The sequence below is a fragment of the Aulonocara stuartgranti genome (genome assembly GCF_965226115.1).
Source record: "Aulonocara stuartgranti genome assembly, chromosome: 5".
Lineage (NCBI taxonomy): Eukaryota > Metazoa > Chordata > Actinopteri > Cichliformes > Cichlidae > Aulonocara > Aulonocara stuartgranti.
Window position 1 is genome coordinate 35,573,457 of NC_138943.1, and position 24,330 is coordinate 35,597,786.

A 24,330-nucleotide genomic window follows, 5' to 3' on the forward strand; every position below is an offset into this window, starting at 1 on the left:
ATCACCCCTCCTCTGCAGCTGGCCAGAGACCACACCCACGCCACAATCTTTAGACGAGGCTTCCTTCTGGGACGACAGCCATGTGATGCAGTGTGTGGCGTATGGTGTGAGCACTGACAGGCTGACCCTCCACGCCTTCTGCAGCAATGCTGGTAGCACTCATACATCTGTTTTCAAAAGACAACCTCTGGATATGACGCTGAGCACGTGCGCTCAACTTCTTTGGTCGACCATGGTGCGGGTTGTTCTGAGTGGAACCTGTCCTGTTAAACCGCTGTATGGTCTTGACCACCGTGCTGCAGCTCAGTCTCAGGGTGTTGAGTATATTCTTATAGCCTAGGCCATCTTTATGTAGAGAAACATTTCTCTTTTTCACATCCTTGCATCCTTGAATTCTTTGCCATGATGTGCCATGTTAGACTTCCAGTGAGCAGTATGAGAGAGTGTGAGAGCAATAACACCAGATTCAACACACCTTCTCTGCACTGGAGACTTTGTAACACTAACGAGCCACATGACAACAGGAAGGGAAATTGAGCACAGTTTGGACATTTTCACTTAAGGTTGTACTCACTTTTGTTGCCAGCAGTTTAGACATTAATGGATGTGTGTTGAGTTATTTAGAGGTGACAGCAAATTTACACTGTTGTACAGGCTGTACACTGTATCAAAGTGTCATATCTTCAGTGTTATAGAACAAAATATTTACAAAAATGTGAGGAGTGTACTGACGTTTGTGAGATGCTGTATATACATATACAGGGAGTGCAGAATTATTAGGCAAATGAGTATTTTGTCCACATCATCCTCTTCATGCATGTTGTCTTACTCCAAGCTGTATAGACTTGAAAGCCTACTACCAATTAAGCATATTAGGTGATGTGCATCTCTGTAATGAGAAGGGGTGTGGTCTAATGACATCAACACCCTATATCAGGTGTGCATAATTATTAGGCAACGTCCTTTCCTTTGGCAAAATGGGTCAAAAGAAGGACTTGACAGGCTCAGAAAAGTCAAAAATAGTGAGATATCTTGCAGAGGGATGCAGCAGTCTCAAAATTGCAAAGCTTCTGAAGCGTGATCATCGAACAATCAAGCGTTTCATTCAAAATAGTCAACAGGGTCGCAAGAAGCGTGTGGAAAAACCAAGGCGCAAAATAACTGCCCATGAACTGAGAAAAGTCAAGCGTGCAGCTGCCAAGATGCCACTTGCCACCAGTTTGGCCATATTTCAGAGCTGCAACATCACTGGAGTGCCCAAAAGCACAAGGTGTGCAATACTCAGAGACATGGCCAAGGTAAGAAAGGCTGAAAGACGACCACCACTGAACAAGACACACAAGCTGAAACGTCAAGACTGGGCCAAGAAATATCTCAAGACTGGTTTTTCTAAGGTTTTATGGACTGATGAAATGAGAGTGAGTCTTGATGGGCCAGATGGATGGGCCCGTGGCTGGATTGGTAAAGGGCAGAGAGCTCCAGTCCGACTCAGACGCCAGCAAGGTGGAGGTGGAGTACTGGTTTGGGCTGGTATCATCAAAGATGAGCTTGTGGGGCCTTTTCGGGTTGAGGATGGAGTCGAGCTCAACTCCCAGTCCTACTGCCAGTTTCTGGAAGACACCTTCTTCAAGCAGTGGTACAGGAAGAAGTCTGCATCCTTCAAGAAAAACATGATTTTCATGCAGGACAATGCTCCATCACACGCGTCCAAGTACTCCACAGCGTGGCTGGCAAGAAAGGGTATAAAAGAAGAAAAACTAATGACATGGCCTCCTTGTTCACCTGATCTGAACCCCATTGAGAACCTGTGGTCCATCATCAAATGTGAGATTTACAAGGAGGGAAAACAGTACACCTCTCTGAACAGTGTCTGGGAGGCTGTGGTTGCTGCTGCACGCAATGTTGATGGTGAACAGATCAAAACACTGACAGAATCCATGGATGGCAGGCTTTTGAGTGTCCTTGCAAAGAAAGGTGGCTATATTGGTCGCTGATTTGCTTTTGAATGTCAGAAATGTTTATTTGTGAATGTGGAGATGTTATATTGGTTTCACTGGTAAAAATAAATAATTGAAATGGGTATATATTTGTTTTTTGTTAAGTTGCCTAATAATTATGCACAGTAATAGTCACCTGCACACACAGATATCCCCCTAAAATAGCTAAAACTAAAAACAAACTAAAAACTACTTCCAAAAACATTCAGCTTTGATATTAATGAGTTTTTTGGGTTCATTGAGAACATGGTTGTTGTTCAATAATAAAATTATTCCTCAAAAATACAACTTGCATAATAATTCTGCACTCCCTGTATATGTATGCACGCCTGTGTGTGTAAAAAACATCAGTAACATTAACCATCTTAGCCAAGTTAGCTTGAAAGGTAATTAACTCTAACAAGGTTTTTCATGAACATTTCCAACAAACCACAAGATATGTATTAAGTCGTATTTGTCAGAAAGCTCACTTGAAGTCTGAGTACAATGTCAGTGATTTATGCTGTGCTGTAATTTAAGTAGACACCAGAAAGATGAATATATCGAGTGTTCAGGTCGTATATTTGCTTATTATTGAAAGAAGTCGTTTTTGATAGATTGTGCGCAGTGTTATTTCAGTCAGTTGTCATTCACAGCCATTCACAGTGAGTGAGAGGATGGGTGGCATTGACATTCATCAGTTTCCTGGACAGCTGTAGAAAAGAAAAAGAATCTGAGAGCACCGAGGAACGAGAAGCTGTCAGATGAGAGAAGTAGACTATATAGTAGTGAAAGAGATGAGTCAGTGTTTCCTGATTTAATAATCATTGTCATTCAGGTCAGAAATAGAGAATAATCCATTCCTGAACATCATGAAGAAAAACACCACTTGTTTACTGATATTCTTTTATGCTCAGCGTGGTGGAGTGCTTGAGTAATGAGAGAAGGAGAGAGAAAACCATGAAGCTGCTGACAGGGCAGAGAGAGTAGGTGACACAAGTGAGAGCGAGAAAAGCAGCGAATATTGAAGGTTAAGATTATATAAAGGCAAAAAAGAGAAAAGCGAATAGAGCAATGCAATACAATGGAGAGATATGTCTGAATAAACATGAATAAATAAATAAATTCAACCTATTTGTAATTTAAAGCTGAATAACATGAAACTATGAAAAACAAACCTCTGGAGTCCACATCTAAAAAAAATGCTGGTGACTGCTTGCCTACCAAAATATCTCCTTTGGTAGTTCATGCAGCAACAGACATCTCTAGGATCATAAAACCATTCACACACACACACACACACACACACACACACACACACACACACACACACACACACACGCTGAGTCACAAGGTAAAACAATATTATGCTTTCACATCTGGTAAAAACTGGAAATACAGGGCTTTAAATGAAGGCCCCACATTCTTCCTATTAGCAGTTTGAAATCAGAGATAAAGGACAAAAAAGTTAAAAAGCACAAGAAATGAAATCCATCACACTATCGGGGTAGCTTTAATTTCATGGATATTACCATCTGTTGCAGACAAAAGGCAGTGTGGTACGGCAATTAGACGAAAGGAAGCTGAGGCTGAAAAGCTGGTGTGCCATATATTATTGTTACAAAATAATCTCCGGGATAACTCTGACGACAAATCCATTTCTTAACCTCAGCATGTTAAAACACTCAGGGTGTTAGAACACTCGTGGATTTCACTTCAGGTCATACTCACATTATTAGTGAGCGTCACAATTTTACCTTCCCAACAAAGGCAACAAACAAAATTTGAGTTTGTTACTCGGGGCGCTCATTAAATTGTCATGTAGAGGCAGCAGTGGGTTTGGAGAGTCCTTCATGAAAGCAATAAGAAAGGAAGATTGGTATCAACAGCAAAATGAAGGAATATGAAGCAGTCTCATTTCCATATACTGCATTAAAGAAATGAGGTGATGTTGAAACCATTACTATTTATATCACTTCTCTATCATGGCAAAAAAAAGTCATATACCAGAAACTGAGCAAGGAAAGGGAAATTCTAGCATAGTACATTCAAAAGAGTTGCCAAGTACCATAGCAGAGCAATGAGAACAACATAGCAGCGCTACAATGGCATGGTCAGGAGCCATGCACAGGAAGGGCCACTGAGGCACAGTGACTGTTCTCATAAATGAGTAAGTAAACAGGCTAATTGGTCATTTTAAATTCCCCGAAGGTGTGAAATGTGAGTGTGAATGGTTGTCTGTGTCCATGTGTTGGCCCTGCGACACACTGGCAACCTGTCCACCCTGAGACTGCTGTGGCCCCACAGCAATCTGGTTTGTTACATATTAAATAAAATAAAAAATCATATCAGAAGTGGTTCGAGAATGCTGCTGGTGGCTGACATGGAATTCTGCTGTAAAAACTGATTGGATGGCTGCATAGTTTCAATGAATTTACAGTTTGATCATTTCAATGATACATGTCACACTTACATACATATATATTAGGGGTGCAACGATACTCGTATCGATATTGAACCGTTCGATACAGTGCTTTCGGTTCGGTACGAACAATACTAAATTTTAATTTATTTTATCAACTTTTCTTCTGAAGATGCTGTCTGTGTTATGCGCACAGTGGATCTGCCTTCGACTACTCCGCCTAGGCTGCACTGTCGAGCGCAGATCCACTAAGCACAGCGCAAGCTAGCAAGACAGAAGCTAAGCTCGTTGCAACATGGCAAATTGAACCTCCCCCACCCTCATTCAGATCTGGCGTTTGGAATTATTTTGGTTTTCATGTGACGTATGACCCTGAAGGTAAGCGAGTCATGGACTAAAGTAAAACAGTATGTCGGATGTGCCACGCAATGCTCAATTACATGGGTGGGAACTAGTGTGTTAGCGCAGTTAGCTCGTTAACGTGTTGGCCGTCCAGCCCCATGCACGGGGCGATCCGCTGTAGCTCGTTAACGGAGATTCGCCGTGTTGTGGCATTAACGTCATTTCAGATTAACGCTGACAGCACTAGTGGGAACACAACAAATCCGACTGCACATTTACTCCGACAGCATCCTAGTGCAAAGACAAGTGGAAGCAGACAAAAACAACAAGCACACATGCTACAAACTTTACCCGAGTCATTTAGACAGCCGTTAGCACATGATTCTCCTTATGGGGACCTGATATGTTTAATATGCTGCTGAGAATATAGCCCAGAAGAAGCGTATAGTATAGCTTTTATTTTGGAAAGAGCCATTTCTCTGTAATAAACTCTCTTTTCCAAAGATGAGTGATTCCTCGATCAGATAGATTTATTATTTTATCCGTTTGTTGTTTCAGCACCATTCAATTTAAAAACTGTACGTTTGAGTTAAAATATATATTTATAATTTTAATAAATGACAAATTAAAAAAGCATGAACATTTTTTTGTATTGAAAAAATGTCGAACCGTGACACCAAAGTATCGAACCGAACCGAACCGTGAATTTTGTGTATCGTTGCACCCCTAATATATACATATTTTTAGATATTCATATAGATTTTACTTTGATAAAAATCTTCAGCCTTTTTTCTAACATTACTCCTCGATACCTTAATTTCGTGTTAAGACAGTCTCTTCCTAAGATCACTTAGAAGGATGCTTAGCCAGCAACATGTATACAGAGGGCATTTTGCTTCTTTTCCAAACACTGATTTGAAGTTAATTTGAAGTGTGAATCCATCAAAACAAGGTGTTAGTAGTTATAGCAGCATTACAGTACAATAGTAGTAACACAGCTTTATATACAATGCATAAGTCAAATATAAGCACAGGAGCAGAATAGATGTTTGTGTTTTGCCAGGAGATGTAAATGTAAAGTAAAAGTACACTATAACTACTTAAAACTTAAGTTTACGCAGTAACGAAACCTATGGAAACACAAGCAATCTGTGGGAGCCAAGATTCTGACTGGGTTGTAGGTATGCAAACACTTAATGTCACTGGAAAATCGATTGATAACTTTTATGCCATGTGTTTGTTTTTCCACAGACTTCTGGTTAATATTCTGTCTCTCTCCAATAAAATGAGACTACTACAAAAATTAAGACTCTTTTCTTTGGAAGTGAATTTGTAATTCAGCAGAGGATCAAATAATTTTCTCCCCCTACTGTATCTGTGGGCAATTTAGCAAACTTCCAAAAAAAGAGATTTTTCTTCTCTGTTAGATAATGGTTAAAAATGACTACTCGAGTAAGTGCAGAGGTGTATTTCTTTGGTTTCTTTCTGAAAGAGAGTCCATGGGACTCACAAAGAATTCATTATGTGGGTTTTATGAGTATTTTCCACAAGCTGCACTCCTCTGCCAGAAGTTAGGGTTTTCCCCGCTGCCAAATCCGACCTTGAGTTCTGGATACACACCATATTTTCTCTCACTCTGTCCAATGTCTTGGTTTAGCTATTGTCATAGCTATCCTGAAGCCTGCTATTAAAATGAATATCAATGGCACAGTCATAAAGAAATAAATAAAATGACACTATTAACAGTTAACCTTCTGCAGCAATTCTGACCCTTCAATTTTCTAAGGTGACATGGGAATACATGGGGTATGCTAATGTCCTTTAACTTTCTTGGACTGCCATCAGGCAAATTAGAAGAACGTGTCTTCAATTGTTTATTGATCTATGTATTTTTGATCTCCTTGATGTGGCACAGCATGAGCTGGTATCAGTTATAATTAGCTCCGGACCTCTCGATCTGCATCTCAGATTTCTTATTCAGTTCAAACTGATCTCTCTTTGGATTGTTTGGTGGCAACTTCTTCATCTCTGACAGTTGGTGAGTGGATAGAGCTGTGTTGGGAGAAATAAAATGTCAAATCATTTGCCAACAAAACTAGCCAATTAGATTCATGAAAATGAGCATCGGCAAAATGCTTTGATGAGATTATCAGGCTACTGGCACATTGTCTAGGGTTGCGGGTAGTTTGTTTTAGGTCATTTGCAAATGCAAAAAATGTAAAAATAAAATAGTTTGTCAAAATGCATTCAGGAAATTTCCCTGCAATTGTAATATACCCTAGTTTTCCAGTCGTTTCCTCACATGGGTTGCCAGTGACATGATTGATTTTAAGAGATTAACACAGTGCTAGTTATTGGATAACTCACAAAAATAAATAAATATCAATATTTAAAATCATCCACTAACTGGAAGGTTGGAAGATTAGTGATAACTGGATGCTCCAGTCTCTGTGCCAAAGTATGCTTGGGCCAGCTACTGAACCTGAAGTTGCTCACAGTTGCAGTTCAGATAGAAAGCAGCTGAATGAGGCATGTTAAAAAGTGCTTTAAGCGCTCAACTAGAGTAGAAAAGCATTATATAAGAATCAGTACATGACTCTAACCCTAACACTTTGCTATTAAAATAGTATATAAAAAATGTATTTTTGGTGGCGCAGTGATTAGCACTGTAGCAACCCCCCCCCCCCCAAAAAAACAAACAAACAAACCAACAACTCTATTCTCAAAAGTTTCAACAATCAGGAAACAAAGAACGACTCCATAAGATTTTGAGTTTTGAGCTAGCGTTGGGGGTTGTCACCAGGGATGACACGGTGGAAATGCAACACTTGTGTGACACTTCTCCTTGAGAAAAGATCTATCCCTCCAAATCCAAGAGGACCTGGTTGCAGCCACTGTGAAGCTCCACAGTAGGCAGAAACACGTTACCTCCACAGTATGGTTAGGATTCCATGTTGGGTTTTTGGCCTTTTTATGACTTTATTTGAAAGGGTACAGTGAACACATGGGTCGGATTCGAACCGGCCGCTCTCAGCCATGCAGCAATATTGGGCATCTATATGAATGACTCTGTCCCAGCCTTTATGATCCACTTGACAGTTTCCACTGAATCTATGCAGGTCACGTGTTTCCACCTGCTGTCGAGGTCACGTGTTTCTGCTTACTGTGGAGCTCCACAGTGGCTGCAGCCAGACCCTTCTCTCCAAATCTAGTAAAACAAACAAAACATTTTCTCATGTCCGACTCCTTTGAGACTAATATAAAATACAAAGCTCAGATTAAAAGAAAAGAGTGAAAAGCTCTTGTTTGGGGAGTAAATATTTGCATTCCAGCTGCTAGATCTGAAAAATAATCATCAAATATATTCATTACTTTCACTCCACTGCAAATTTAATAACAGAGACAACAGACACTGCAGCTTTACTATCATCCATCTGCTGTTAAAATTTTGAATGTACAGCCTGAACACCTTCACTCCCACCTCTGTTCCACTCTGCTGCATAGTTAAAACCTAGCTCATATAGCTTCTAAGAGTGGAGTGGCAGGTCTATTGGTAATTTGCTAACCTCTGTGGTCAATGGACAAAAAGTAATTTTCCTGTCAGCGGAGTGAATCTGAACCACCACTTTGGAGTCATCAGTATGGTGTCCTACTGTTTCATCAAAACGCCACTGCAGCTAACGCAGCCACAGGCAGGATCTTGCAATAAGACACTGCTGACAGTTTTAAAGTCCCACAGTGGAGACGTGAAGTGGAACAGTACAGCTGACAGTCATCTCTCAGGAGCTGGTGATGATTTCTGTAAGCCACCACACACAAAGACCCCCTGTTCCCCTCAATATCCCACACTGTCTTCTGCTAAAGTGGGGCTACTGCTTACAGCTGAGGTAATTCCATTTTCCTGGAATGAGGTTCTGTTAGTGCACTGAAGGCTGTTACAAAGCTTCAATATCCTTCCCAAGCATAAGCTCATGAGAGTTTATGCTTGACCTGATAAAGAGAGAGGCTTTACTCTGTCAACAATTCAGTCCTGTAAGTCTTTGCCTTTTTATAGGCTGATGAAATCCTTTTCCACTTTCACCATACCTGCAGCTTCACAGAACTGTGATATCAGAAACATGTCTGGCTGGCCAACTGCGTAATGTATCAAGCCTATTCCAAACTTTAATGTATTCAGAATGGGGCCAGTAACATATAAAAACATAACCCATGAGCTGTGACTGTATGCTTCATCAGGTGTTAGCAATCCTTTCCAACAGAAGTGAGAATGCTTCCCTGCTCCAGCACAATATCTAATACTATAAAGTTTAAAGATTTTCATCATAACTCTCATGTACAGTATTAGAGGCTCTAACAGGCTCTCCTCCACACAGTCCTCATTTAGAAAGTGCTTCACAAACCCCAACATTACAGCTAACATGAGGATTTTCCTGTCAGTGCAGCTAGCCAAACTACTAAGAACCACTTAGTGAAAGTGGGCAGCATATCCACGGTTTGAACATAAAACTCATGGTATATCAGCCAGGGCCAGCACAAAAGTGACCCCCTGAGACTGATTCTCTTGAATTAGTGGTTCTGTTTATAGCTAGCTAACATAAACTAATGTAAGTCTATTGATGACAACCATCCAACCAACCTGGTGACAAAACATTCCTTACTGACAGAAGATGACATTGAACATGTTTTTAAAACCTTAACTTTAAGCACTTATTTCTTAAATTCAGCTTCACAGTTATATGTGTCACTAGAGGTCCAGTGGAGTCACACAACACTTGTCAAAGTAGCCATGCTCATAATTTTAAGCCCTACGAGTATCCAGTTGAGTTATTTAAGAATAATCCTACACAGCTGTTATTAAGAGGGGGAAAAAACTATACACAGTCTTCTGTAGCAGGTTATAAACATGATTCTTAATATTGTTAATTTAAACATTTTAACATTGCTATTGGAGCCAGTCTCAAGTGCAACTGCAGATTTTAACACTTATTTTAACACTTTTTCAGCAGAGGTCATCACTTGAATCAAAATAAATTGGACAGACGTAAGGAAAAAAACACCTCCCTAATTAGCTTAAGTTGGTACAGTCCATATAGCTGTGTTTCATCACAGAAACTTTACTTCAAGAGGGTAAACAAGCACACAGCAGCTGGTGAAAGACAATCACAAGTCCTCTAATTTTTAATCAATGTGATGTTGTCAGCCTATAACCACAGAAAAAAGCCACTTACATCAAGTAGTGTGTTATTTATGTTGGCCTCAAATGTCATATGAAGCATAACCTAAATTAGCAGTATATTAACGCCCATAACCCATTTTATTCTCTAAGCAGTCTAAGTGCAAAGACAAACTCTAAGCCTGTCTAAGCAAAATCTAGTGTCATTCCTTTGATGCATTTACCTATAAATTCCTTAATTTCTACGTTGATGCAGAGCGATTTACAGATGGTCCTGCAACAACCACATTAAACAAAATTCTTTCTTAGGTTTTTGAGCAAAGGGCTGAGGGCTGATGTTGAATACAGACTTTAAGAATCATTCTTATATTTTCTAAAATATTTTGCTCTTGCTGATGCAGCAAACTGACGGTGCTTCTGAAAAGGATGTGATTCTGAGATCACTATTCTCATTTTCCACCACATTACCACAAAACCCAAAATAGAACACAAACACACAAAACCAATTTCAAGGTCAGGAAATGTCCAAACTGGAGACTGCACTGGGGAAAGCAGAGCTGCAGGAGACTGCGCTAGAGACTGCAGTGATGGTTGTAGTGGAGGTGTGACGGGTGGAGGAGTGGCTGAAGTGGCTGCGGGTTGGGCGGCTAATGGCTCGGCTACAGAGTGCCTTAATGGCAGGGCTATGGGTTGAATGACTGACTGAGTAGCAGCCTGAATGGCTGGGTGTAGTGACGGTTGTGGTGGAAGAGAAACAGGTGGTAGTGTGGATGATGGAGCTAAGGGCGACTGAGTGGCAGACCGAACTGATGACTGAAGCGATGGTAGAGGTGAAAATGGAGCTTGTGGTGGAGTTAATGACTGTGCTAGCGGGGACACAGGAGACACAGCTTGTAGCTGGGCAGCTAAGAGAGCTTCAGGAGGCTGGGCAGCTAATAAACTGTTCACATTACCATCCGTAGCACAAAACACAACCCCTGAACGAATAGTCCCACGGTTCGACACAGAAAAAGAGTCCTTATTCACCACAGCCGGCGATGTAAAAGTCCGAACGTCCGGCTGTGGGGTGGCGCGCCCGCGGCGTGATCGACGTTTCTTCCCCGCAGATGGCTCCAAAGGGCCGGGAAAAACCACATCCGGCCGGTGAAACTGACGCGGCTGCTCCAGGGTGGCTGTTGTCTGTTGCTGCTGGGCCAAGTCTGATATTTCCCGAGTTCGCGCCGCCTCCCGGGCTTCATTCAAATTGGCCAATAAGTCCAAACATCCTCTGACCTGGCGGAGATGAGAATTTCCTTTGAGGATTGCTTCGATAGCATTTATCCCCACAATCTTTGCCCTTGTATTGGAAGTGTGGGTTATCCACTCGACTAGGCGTTGGACACGTATCAGATCGCTCTCCCCGGGTAAGTCTGCTGGGTCCATGTTGTGGTGACGTCGTACTGTCATGAATCGCTGTGCGGCAGGCAGGAGTTGGACCCAAAATGCAGGACTCACAGACTCGGGGAGGTGAACTCAAAACACAGCTTTATTTGCTGGTAGAACAAACATACAAACTAGGCTAAACTGGGAAACCATAAACTAAGAACTCACAGGGAGACACAGGGAGATCCACACACAGCATGAGGGACGACGTCACGCCGAACAGAGGGAGACGCAGACAGAAATACACAGAGGGTAAACGAGGAAAGTTTGAACACACGGGGAACACAGGTGACACTGATAATCATAACGAGACAGGGCGGGGTGAACTGAACATGACATGTACGGGCGTGAGAGTCACAAAGTAAACAGGAAGTGCACAGAGGTTCAGACAGGAGGAGAGAGAGCACGGGGAAAACACAGACATAACGGGCTGGGGAAACATGAAACAACCACAAAGGGAGACGAGGGCTCATAAATACACAGGGCACACAGGGGGGGGGGAGAGAGAGCACGGGGAGAACTTGGACATAATGGGCAGGGGAAACATGGAATAAAACATAAGGAGAGACGAGGGCTCACAGATACACAGAGGGGCACACAGGGGTAAAAGCCATGAAGGGAAAACACTTAGGGAACAACACAACAGGGCAACTCAGAAAACATGGCCTAAATAAGGAACAAAATACAAACATACAAGAAAACTAAGAACACTGGGCCAACATGGCCCAGGACCATGACAATACCATGTTCTGACTGAGAGATTTTTGAAACTAATTAAAACGTTTTTGGCTTTCCCCTTATTTCAAAAGTGCTTCATCTCTTTGCTATGACTGTCGCCCGGCATAATTTGCAGATGATAATGGTTGTAGCCGCTGTGATGCTTTTGACCAAAACAGGTGCAGCTTGATGACATCATCAACATGCGCTATCACGATAGAGCGGTATAGTCAAAATCTCTATCGTTGGCCAAATTTATATCGTTTATATCGCCCACCCCTAGTAGTCACAGTAGCACTATTAAATCAGACAAATGGTATGTATATGTATATATGTACACACAATAATAGGGGGATAGGGTTTACGAAAAACAAACTATATGCAATTAAAGATTTCAGCGGTACTATAGTACAATAGTAACTGGCTGATGCGTTGACAAACTGGTGCATCTACAACTTTCCATTTATATCCCAGGTAACTCCAGTTCTATCTGCCATCAGAACTACAGGCACATATTACAGAGTCACAGCCCCATCCAGCCGGAGCATCTATAGCTGTGATGAAAGTGTTGTGCTGCCCTGTGATTAACTTGGAACGTTGTCTGATTCCTCCGTCTCTTAGGGACAGGCCTTCAATTCATCCCCACACAGACACGCTGCTTTCTTTCAGGACACTGTGGAGTTCCAGAAGCACCGAGAGCCATTACCATCACTAGCAGTATGCCAGTTAATAATGAGTTGTCTTGGGGAAAAAACATTGGTGTTTTTGCAGGCTGAAAGGGATTTGGACATGCAGTTCTCAGTGTTCATTGTAAAGACTTTACATTTGGCACAAGCACATAGATGAGCTGAGAATGACAGATGATCGTACTAATGACCAGAGATGGGCAGTAGCGTTACTGTAATCTGATGACTTTTTTCAAGTAACGAGTAAAGTAAGTGATTACTATTGCAAAAAAGGTAATTAGATTACTGTTACTTTCCCATAAGCACACTGCGTTACTGAAACCGTGATTTTTTTGTGAGAGTGTCTCATGACAATGACGTAAGCGAGTGCAACGTTCGTGGCAACAGCTGTGTGCAGATCAACAATAGGTAATATATAATATAATATATCGAGTGCTGGAGAGAGTATGACCGTGCAGCGTTTAAAGCGTGGAAGTACTGACCTTACTTTGAGTTTGATTCCGTAAAAAGTGACAAAAACAGTGTCCGCTGTTCACTGCATGGTAAGAAAAAAACCCCTAAACCTCCGAGCAAGCACCGAGTATGCTGCAACGATAGTGTAAAATTCACAGAGAAACTGCCTTCCACTGACATAACGGCTGCAACAGACCTGTACCAGGGCAAACCTCCGCCTGCCCCACTCCTGATAAACAGGTGAAAATAGAGCAACAAGACCGCTGAGTCTTTGATTTTACTTATTTTCTGCTGTGTTTTACTTGCATCTATTTGAAAGAGTGAGTGCATATAATTTAATGTTTGCTTGATGCATAAAGCTAAAAGATTAAAACTAATGAAACAAGTTTTAAATAGAGACTTTTTCATTTGATTACATTTTATATGATGGATTATGCAGAAAAGGTAGAATTGGGATGAAAGATCTATTGCTTTATCACCTATTTAGGGTGTAAATCATGTTTTTAAAAGTAACTAAGTAACTAATTACTTTTGTATATAAGTCATCAGTAAAGTAATGGGATTAATTTTTGGGAAGTAATCAGTAATTACTTTCTGATTACTTTTTTCAAGTAACTTGACCAACACTGCTAATGACACACCCCAGTCCATTTTGGCCTGTCTAGAACACCTACATGTAAAACCTTAACAGATTATTTAAAAACATAACCATGAGCTGGGGTTACCTTGTGGATGCTAAGAAGTTACGATCATTGTACTGTTGATGTTGAAACTACGTTATCCAAATCAACATCTAACATCAGCTGAAAGCAGAGCCTTGTCATTGATATTTTTATAGCTAGGCACATCCTATGATGAAAATCTTACCAGCATAATATTAGCTAGGATTTTAGAATGAGATGGTCAGTCATATACAGCCGTTCATGTGTGTGAACCTAATATATTCCAGCCAGGACAGCTGCAGTCAAAGGAACACTCACATAGCCACAGAAACAGCATGAAAGAAGGAGCTGGGGTGGAGGTGGTTTACAAAGCATTTTGCAGATATGCAGTAACTGCAGCCATGCTAAAGCAGCCTAAAGAGCATGAAGGGAATCAGCTGAAGTGGACTGGCATTAAAATCAGTGAATCTGTTAGGACTAGCGTAACTTGAGTTGATATCTATCTAGTTTACACAATTCTCCTCTTAAACCAGTCAGAGTTTGCAAAGTCCTTGATACGAAACGTAAATGTGTTTTTTTAAGTACAAAACAAAACAGTCCTGGAGGAATAAATCTATCGATGGAAAAGAAGAATCAGAGAGAAAACACAGCAGGGAGCACTATGATATCACTGCTTCCCCGAGGATAGCAGTATAGTTATATGGGTAGGGTAGTGCTGATAAGTGAGAGTGCACAGCAGCAGACGTCTAGAAGGGCATAAGAAAAGAATGACAGCGTATGTACAGCGAGCCGGGCACCACATACCTGACGCGTCTCGGACTTTCACTTTCAGATCTGCAAATGACAAAAATATCAATCAGGAAAAACAATGAACTAAAAGTGGAATAGCGACATACTCAAAAAAATAAAAGAAAAAATGGTTGCATTTGTTTTGCAGCTTGCAAAGACTGATAATAGCAACTTCATCTGAAGCCAAAAACCAAGATAATGCACTTCTGACCAGGTCAAAATGAACAATGAAAGTTCATAAAGGGAAAGCAGCCATATTTGGCTGGATTTCTGTATCATACATATCTGAAGGCAGTTCAGTGAAACATTATGGTGTCAATTAAAAAAGTAAAACTGCCTTCTTTGCTTTTTCCAGACCAGCAGGTCTAGGACAGTTAAATCCCACAGGCCAGAAAAACAAGAACACCAACCATATCTTCTACATCCAGTCTGATTTTGTAGCTTTGCTTAATACTTATTTACAAGCAGTGTAAATTATGCATGAGGTTTACTTTAGCTGTACCTCAGCACTGTCAAAATATTCTTCTGATACCTCAGAGCTGCTTTAGCCTAGATCAAACCACAAACATTGCAGGGAACTTGTTTTTCCTTGGTTCAACATTTTACTCTAATCATAGTCTGGCTCAGAGGATTTTTATGTGAAATTAATAAGAGCTGGCAGATGCCTTTTTCTGCATTTTTGTCTCAGTGCAGCTGATGGTCAGAAATTGGCACGTAAACTAAAGCTTAAAGCACGCAGGAAATTACAAGCAAAATGACCTAAATTATAAAGGAACATGACATATTTGGTTTTTTGACCTTGGCCAGATGTGTGGGTAGGCATGTGTGTAATGACAGATGCCAGCATGACTTTTGCTCCCCACAGATTCCAAAGGATGTCATGTCAGAGCCTGTGGTCACATAAAGGGACAGATCCTTTCAAAGACAGAGGAGGAAAATTCCATCGTTAAAAAGGCCCTGAAAGGATGAGGGTGTCGTTAACGTCCATCAGCCTCACTCTGGAAAATGATAGGGACTCTTCTATTTCACCGCTTTTGGACCAGTTGAGGGAGCATAAGACCAGCCAGACGTATGTGGCTTTAAGGACTCCTTCATTATACGCAGGTTGTCTTTCTCAGCACATCTTGCTAATAGGGCTCTTGTCTTCTTCACTCTCCCTTCAGTAGAAAAACTGTCAGCCTTTTTGGCTCCTGGTGCTCAATACTCAGCTAATGAGTGTGATCTGTATTGAATTCCACTTTAGTGAATTCCACTCTATAGAGATAGGTGAAACAAATGCTGGCAGAGGTGGTAGTGCTTTGACACTTTCATCCATGCCATGTTTTTCCCCGAGACAAAGTCACTGAAGCGTAGCAAATCCTTTACTAATGGCATAATGGTACGCTGCCTGTACAAAGCTGCTTTGATGAGACACTTCTGAACTTTAGATGTTCTACTTTGTCACTACTGTTTTCAGATGACATGGAGAGCGAGTGCAGCAAGGGGAGTGTCGGAAGGAGGCTGGGAGTGGGGACGATAGGAGGGGAACAGAAAGAACAAAGTAAGCAAGAACTGATGATGTGCCCAAAGGAAATCATGATCTGTCAGTGTGAGACCAACAAAAAGATTCACCTGTCCTCTGTCAAAAGCAAAATCAACGGCAAATTGTAAACAAGGCAACTGCAGCAGGGAGACCTCCGACTGCAAGTGTGGGTCCCCTGTTTGCTGTGGGGAAACGTGACACTCCCCCTTAAACTAACTGGTAACTGGCAAGGATGAGATAGAAGAAGGCAGATAAAACCCACTTAATGATCTCATCTAAGGATGCCAGATAGCCAAGCTTTTCTTAGAATTTGCATCCAATACCAGACAGAAGAGCAGGCTTTCATGTCTTCCAAACTGCTCTTCGTTCAGAGCCTTTTATCTTAGCCTAATTTAACAATTGTGAGTTGTTGGTGTGCGGAGAAACAATTTTGCATTCAGTGTTCTCATAAAAGCCTTAATTTTTATGCATTTATTAATACTAGGAATAAAATACATGGGGTTTATAAATGGGTATTATTTTGGCCAAATCTTCATTTTACAGTTTATAGCTTTACATTTTCATATTTGTAGCCTTTTCTCTCTTTGTTTGTTTCTTCACTTTTTCTCAGTGCAATTATATTTAAATCCAGTTCCCCATCTCTCTGCCTCTCTGTGGACCTGGCCTGTACCATTGCACTTACAACCCTCTCCTTTCACATAATTGCATGACCGTAGTCTGTCTTTGCTTGTGATTTGGCACATGTTGTGCCCATCAAAATAAAGTCCTGGCCCTGCCTGCATGGACTGAGAACGAGTGACTGAAGATTCTGCTCTTCCATCTCATTCACTACAAAGAATCAGCTCTCCGATTTGGCTCATTCACAAATGGCACATAGCTGTTAAATGTAACATCATTAGCCAAATTCAAAACACATATAGTTAGGTTCATGTGAAGGACTTGGAAGTAAGGACCCAGAATGCAGACAGAGAGGACGGTGGAGTTGATCAAAAGGCGAGTCCTTCATTTGATTTTTGTCCAATATACAAAATCAAACGGAAAAAAAACAAGTCCAAGAGAAGAGCAACTAAAAACTGTGGCTAGGACACACTAGGACACAGAGAACCTGAACTCAAACAGGGACTGAAACAGTAACTTAACAGTGTGAAGTTAACAGTATGCTCTGACAACAGCAGGAAGGAAGAAAGCACTATACATACAGGGAGTGCAGAATTATTAGCCAAGTTGTATTTTTGAGGAATAATTTTATTATTGAACAACAACCATGTTCTCAATGAACCCAAAAAACTCATTAATATCAAAGCTGAATGTTTTTGGAAGTAGTTTTTAGTTTGTTTTTAGTTTTAGCTATTTTAGGGGGATATCTGTGTGTGCAGGTGACTATTACTGTGCATAATTATTAGGCAACTTAACAAAAAACAAATATATACCCATTTCAATGATTTATTTTCACCAGTGAAACCAATATAACATCTCCACATTCACAAATATACATTTCTGACATTCAAAAACAAAACAAAAACAAATCAGCGACCAATATAGCCACCTTTCTTTGCAAGGACACTCAAAAGCCTGCCATCCATGGATCCTGTCAGTGTTTTGATCTGTTCACCATCAACATTGCGTGCAGCAGCAACCACAGCCTCCCAGACACTGTTCAGAGAGGTGTACTGTTTTCCCTCCTTGTAAATCTCACATTTGATGATGGACCACAGGTTCTCAATGGGGTTCAGATCAGGTGAACAAGGTGGCCATGTCATTAGTTTTTCTTCTTTTATACCCTTTCTTGCCAGCCACGCTGTGGAGTACTTGGACGCGTGTGATGGAGCATTGTCCTGCATGAAAATCATGTTTTTCTTGAAGGATGCAGACTTCTTCCTGTACCACTGCTTGAAGAAGGTGTCTTCCAGAAACTGGCAGTAGGACTGGGAGTTGAGCTTGACTCCATCCTCAACCCGAAAAGGCCCCACAAGCTCATCTTTGATGATACCAGCCCAAACCAGTACTCCACCTCCACCTTGCTGGCGTCTGAGTCGGACTGGAGCTCTCTGCCCTTTACCAATCCAGCCACGGGCCCATCCATCTGGCCCATCAAGACTCACTCTCATGTCATCAGTCCATAAAACCTTAGAAAAACCAGTCTTGAGATATTTCTTGGCCCAGTCTTGACGTTTCAGCTTGTGTGTCTTGTTCAGTGGTGGTCGTCTTTCAGCCTTTCTTACCTTGGCCATGTCTCTGAGTATTGCACACCTTGTGCTTTTGGGCATCCAGTGATGTTGCAGCTCTGAAATATGGCCAAACTGGTGGCAAGTGGCATCTTGGCAGCTGCACGCTTGACTTTTCTCAGTTCATGGGCAGTTATTTTGCGCCTTGGTTTTTCCACACGCTTCTTGCAACCCTGTTGACTATTTTGAATGAAACGCTTGATTGTTCGATGATCACGCTTCAGAAGCTTTGCAATTTTGAGACTGCTGCATCCCTCTGCAAGATATCTCACTATTTTTGACTTTTCTGAGCCTGTCAAGTCCTTCTTTTGACCCATTTTGCCAAAGGAAAGGAAGTTGCCTAATAATTATGCACACCTGATATAGGGTGTTGATGTCATTAGACCACACCCCTTCTCATTACAGAGATGCACATCACCTAATATGCTTAATTGGTAGTAGGCTTTCCAGCCTATACAGCTTGGAGTAAGACAACATGCATGAAGACGATGATGTGGACAAAATACTCATTTGCCTAATAATTCTGCACTCCCTGTACACAGAGGGGAGATCGGAACAGAGAGGAAACATCTGGGAACAAAACAAGACACAGGTGACAAAAATCTAACTGCTGAGACAGAGACAAGCAACGCTGAACACACACAAGGTTAGAAAATAAAACAGGAAACCAGGACTAAGACCCATGAATCTAACACAACACTATAAACCAGGCCTGGACCAAAAGTAAATAAACACAATGACAAGGCCAACTACACTTAGAAACTAGGAGAGAGGTGACATAAAAGGGAACTAACATCGTTTCATTAAGAACTAAGAATTAGAAACATAAATAACAAAAACTCAAGAGACACTCTGAAATAAAACCAAATTTAAAAGACCAAATACTAAAGGACTGCTTCACAAATCCAAAATAAAATGTGAACCAACCAAATCTCAAAACCTAATGTCATCGACCCACGGACCCTGATAATGATTGACAGCATTTGCTACTTTGTTAACATAATAACTGCTGTTATGAACAAACAGCATACTACTCTATTGTTGAGGTAACTGTGCTTGATATTTAAAGGTTTAACAAACATCCACAGCAGACCAGCCTTAGAGAGCCAGTTTAGTTGAGACAAAGTTATCAGTTTATTCCTCAAACACAGTTAATACTAACAAGGGGGGAAATGCATACTCATAAGATATATCAGATAATGTGAATAGTATGGTGCTAATGGTCCAGTCAGGTAGGACTAACTTATTGCACAGATGATGTATATTTTGTAAGTAAATAAATAAATAAATAAATAAAATAAAACAGTTTTTGCTACACTGTAAAATTGTCACTAACCTATGAGCAAATTACTAAGCTGCAGTCTTCACAACGGTGAAGATACCACAGGTAGTGCCACACTGGCTACTTCCATATTTTATATATGACATATGGTGGTAGATTTAATCAACCATGGGGACACTTTGCTATGATTGATTATTGTTATGTCTATATTAACAAAACCCTCGCCTGGCCTTATATTAAAGGTAACAAAATGAAGACAAGGACAAGAGCCTTGAAAACAAGCGTTGCCGAGCTGAAATATTTGTAAAACAATGCTGGTGGTTACAACTTTTTAAATGTGGAAAAGCTACTTTCCTCTTCAGTAATTACAGTAATTTAGAGTTTCGGGCTGTTGGCTCTGATATCCACTTTGACAAAGCAAGCACTATGATATCGTCACTTTCAGAGATTGTTAAGCTTTTTTTCAGTTCCCCATCAGCAGAAAGTGACTTTGAAAAAAACATTAAACATGCAATTTAGCCACATACACAAGTAAAATATGAGCAACAGAACCAATGATAGCCACTAGGTGGAATAAGCAGTGACAGGAGTTCTTCTGTTTTATCCAATCTAGCACCAACTATTTAAAAATCAACCAGATGATAAGTGGAAATAGGCTCAGTTCCATGCCTTATGGTTCATTTGCTCGTTTTTGACCACAACAGATCCATCTCAGCTTCTCACTTTCTATGTTTATAACCTCAAAATATACTGAGCCTGCTTCTCCTGTAATCAACACTGTGTCAAAAACACCAGCATTCCTGCTGTATCCTCCTTCTAGATTGATGGGTCCTAATTGCATGACCCTCTTTGTTCAAACAAAATAAAAGGAGCATAAAAAGGGCAGCTGGTAGACTGCATAAAAGCACAGGATGTGACAGAAAACATGCACAACGCCTGACTAATTGAAAGGAAAAAGAGGCATGGTGCCAAAGCAGATGGTTTTTAATAGAAGCACATTAAGAAGTCTGATAAGGAGTATTTACACACTGGGTTTATGGTACCTGCTAATCATCTTTTTAACTTGGGTCTAGCTGTTTGAATTGTATGATGTGGCTGAGCAGCATACAAGAAACAAAAAGTTAAGATCAGTGTAGCACTGAACCACCACGAACAAAACCTCATTCAGGGAATTTGTATTAACTGTTTACCTGCTTGCTCATTAAACAATGTGATTATGTAATGAGCCAACCACACGGTAGCAAATTAAGACATTTAGGCATGAAAACATGGTAAAGATGACCTACTGAAGTTCAGATTGAGCATGAGAATGGAGAAAAAAACCATTTAATTGACTGTGAACATGGCATGGTGTCAAACAGGCTGGTATTTCTGCAGCCGCTGATCTGCTGGGATTTTCCCACACAAGTTTATGGAGAATCACAAAACAGGAAATATCCAATGACTGTATAAACAGGTACCCTTTCCTTTATTCATTAGGAGTCGTGCTTTTGGCCAGCTCACAATGTTTCGTATTTATAAGTTTTATAAAACTTTAATGGCTCCGCAGAAAACAGGTTTTAAATGAGCAAAGACTTTAGCTATTAGCTATCTGATGATAAAGCCACCCAAAATGTTGAAAATAATCCCTCAGTTTCAGTGATTACAATAAAAATGCTTTAAAAAAATGGAGACCTCATAAAACACGGCCTCGTTAAAGTCTCCGAAATAATGTGCCCGAAAAAAAGTGCAGGACTTCAACAATGTCAGCATGTCCAGAAATCCAGTTGTGCGACGCATTGAAGACTCGTCAGCCAACATTAAACCGCACAGCTGCTATTTTTTTTTTTTTTTTGCGGGAGTGGACGAGAGCCCGAGTACTTTAGGTGAGTAAAAAATATATTCCACAGTACCCGTGTGTTAATAAGCATGCATGTGCAGGTACACATGCTTCAAATATCAATAATGCGCTTCAATGCCACCACTACCCTGCTTTTGCACACCACTTTCTTATATGCGTTTTTCTTGTTAACACACAGAGTACACACCTCTGTGCACAGCACACAAAGTCAGCTGATCTCAGCTGATGTTTTTTCTCTGTGCTGTAAATTTTCTGTCTAAGAAGAGGCTGCTGTTCTGAGAAGCTAAAGCTTTTTCTGAATAAATCAATAAAGATCCATTTATGGAAAGCTGTGATGAAGGCAGTTTTGTCTTTAATTATATTCAACAATATAACATATTTGACCACTTTTAAGTGACTTTTCTAACTTTAATACACTAAAGTTAAGGTCATATACCTAACTTCTGGTAAGTGCCCCAGCCGCTCCTATATTTTTATGTATGTGGCCCTCAGTGAAAAAGTTTGGACACCCCTGCTGTAGGGAAACCTCCTGCTCTAGGCTCAAGTACCTTACCTGCTCAAGTCTGCCCACCCTGTTGTCTCATCCCACTCCACAGCAAAAAGTGCTAGTAGTATTTAAACAAAGCAATAATGTGCAAATAGGAAACTAAAACTGCCTTCTGTCTATAAATATCGCTTCAAATGAAATCAAAACGGATTTATTTTAAATCCAAAATAACAAGTTTCCCAGTTTAAAGATGATTCTGTTCAAGAATTCACGATCGCCGTAGACATGCTCTGGAGTGAGGCTTGCTCTTATCTGTTAGATGATGTTCGCAGGTATCAATGCAACGCACTAACTTAACTCACTAAAACTGATCCATTCAGTGCTGACGTCACAGCTCTGCGCTGCCGGCGTTTTTAAATGCCCGTGCACTGCAACAGTGCCGTGCATTAAACTTTGTTTTCTGTTAAATGCTTTCACACTTTTTAAAATCTCAGCTTACATTTTCTTCCCTCCTCCTGTTTTAGCGCTACGCTCTTCTTCCTTAGTATTGAGAGCTGTCTTGGCAGGCGACATAGGCAATACTGCCCCCATAGTTTGATGTAGTGTATTGCAGTTCCAACAACACATTTACGTGTTATTAGTATACATCGCATCGACCAATTTTTATAGTCGACATCATCGATTATGTCAACAAATCATTTAAACAGCCCCAGAAACAGGTAGGTTTACCAACATTACATCAGTACTTTTACTAAACAAATCACTGATGTTGGAAAAACTGCATTATTCATGAACAACTGGCAAAATAAGACAAGTTACAATTTCTTTTTAATTATGATTATAACATAGTTACAACCAAGAACTGGCCACCACAAGAACTAAATGTTTCACCTCTATTTGACTAATGTCCATTAAAAAAAAGATTTACGCAGAGCAACAAAAATATTGCTGAGGTCATTGTTAGAATACTTTTCCCTCTTCCACTGGCACACACAAATCAATACATCCGGTCCTAATGAGGTGAAAAAAACATCCTGATGAGGAAGAACTGTCTAAATAAAAAAGCTGCTGCACCAGTATATTATGGGAACTGCTCCTCCCTAACAATCAACTTTGCTCCAGCAGCTGTCAGTCCAATCACAGCAAGGATTAGGATAATTAACATTTTCTACCCACAGAGTTTTCTAATCAAGTATAAAGTTTGAATAGTCACAGATGAATGGTGCTGCAGGGAATTGTGCGTCACACATGTTCAAGCTTCCCCACAGCACCTTCACCTTCCATCTGGAAATATATTGCATCTGAGTGAAAATTACCTATATTCAGTTCTCTGCTGATTTCAAGTAAAATCTAAAAAATAAAATAAAATAAAATAATTCAAGACCTGATTCTGAGCCAAGCTATCAAAGTCACACTCAAATGTGGAGATTTCCCATATTTACTAAGGGAATGGCAGGAATCCTACATTGTAATGTGGGCAAATGTAATCCAGGCATCTTGTAATGAACTGGCAGGGAGCCACAGCCAAGCCAATTAAATGATATGAGCCTGGCAATAAGTGCTTTTTATTTCATGACCCCAAGAAAACTGCTGCAACTAAATTTCATCATCTCGCAATGCACTAGTTGTAGGAAACCTTCATGCCTTCACACCAAAAAAATAGATTACTCCTCTCATTACAACTTTCAACTGGCACTTTCAAAGATTTTGTACGGGCTAAGGTGTAAGAACTAAAGTGCCTTTCCAAATTTCAATTGCTATCTCAGTTTCCTGTGCCCTCAAAGCTGGACCTGGGATAATACAATTTAGCTTTGAAAAGTGTGAAAAGCTAATAAATGTGATTTCTCCCATATTTCATTTCTTTTAAAGCGCTGCAGCCTTCTTGCTGGAAGTCCCCTTGTGTTGACAAAGCCTCATGCCAAGTTTTCTTTTTTTCTGTTGTGTCAGTTGGATCCTTGTATAAGCAAACAGGCTAATGGAATTAACCTTTCCACATGCCGGGCACTACATCACGGCCAAGAAAGACAAGCAGTGCAGGGAGGGGAGCACAGGCAGACTGTCAGCATCAGCCCTGGGAAACCAGGATGGATGACCCCAAAGTTAACCTGCAGACCCACAACATACTGCATTTCTAAAAGCATGAAGTCAACTTGGAGTAGATTTAAATCTGAAATGCATTTGATAACAGTTTTAAACAAAATATGATGAAATTTGATTATTATTATTTATTAATATCAGTTTTTGTAATGACTTGATCCAAATAGTCATCATGCTAATAATTAAATAAGAAAAAAAGGTTTCCAAAATAAAATAGTTTAAGTACTTTTAAAAT

At 40.5% G+C, this 24,330-nt stretch overlaps 1 protein-coding gene across 4 annotated transcripts in view; it reads right to left on the reverse strand.

The window, feature by feature from the left end:
- Positions 1-24,330, reverse strand: part of iqsec1b (IQ motif and Sec7 domain ArfGEF 1b) — a gene marked incomplete at its 5' end in the record, with an annotated part of 239,537 nt that overhangs the window by 162,198 nt on the left and 53,009 nt on the right. For 2 of the 4 annotated variants that reach the window (XM_082533534.1, XM_082533537.1), the window contains one exon: positions 14,658-14,687. The exons of the other annotated variants lie outside the window; for them this stretch is intronic. In XM_082533534.1, coding sequence (XP_082389660.1) covers positions 14,658-14,687 — 30 coding nt within the window. The remainder of the gene's footprint in view (positions 1-14,657; positions 14,688-24,330) is intronic. 4 annotated transcript variants of the gene reach the window in all.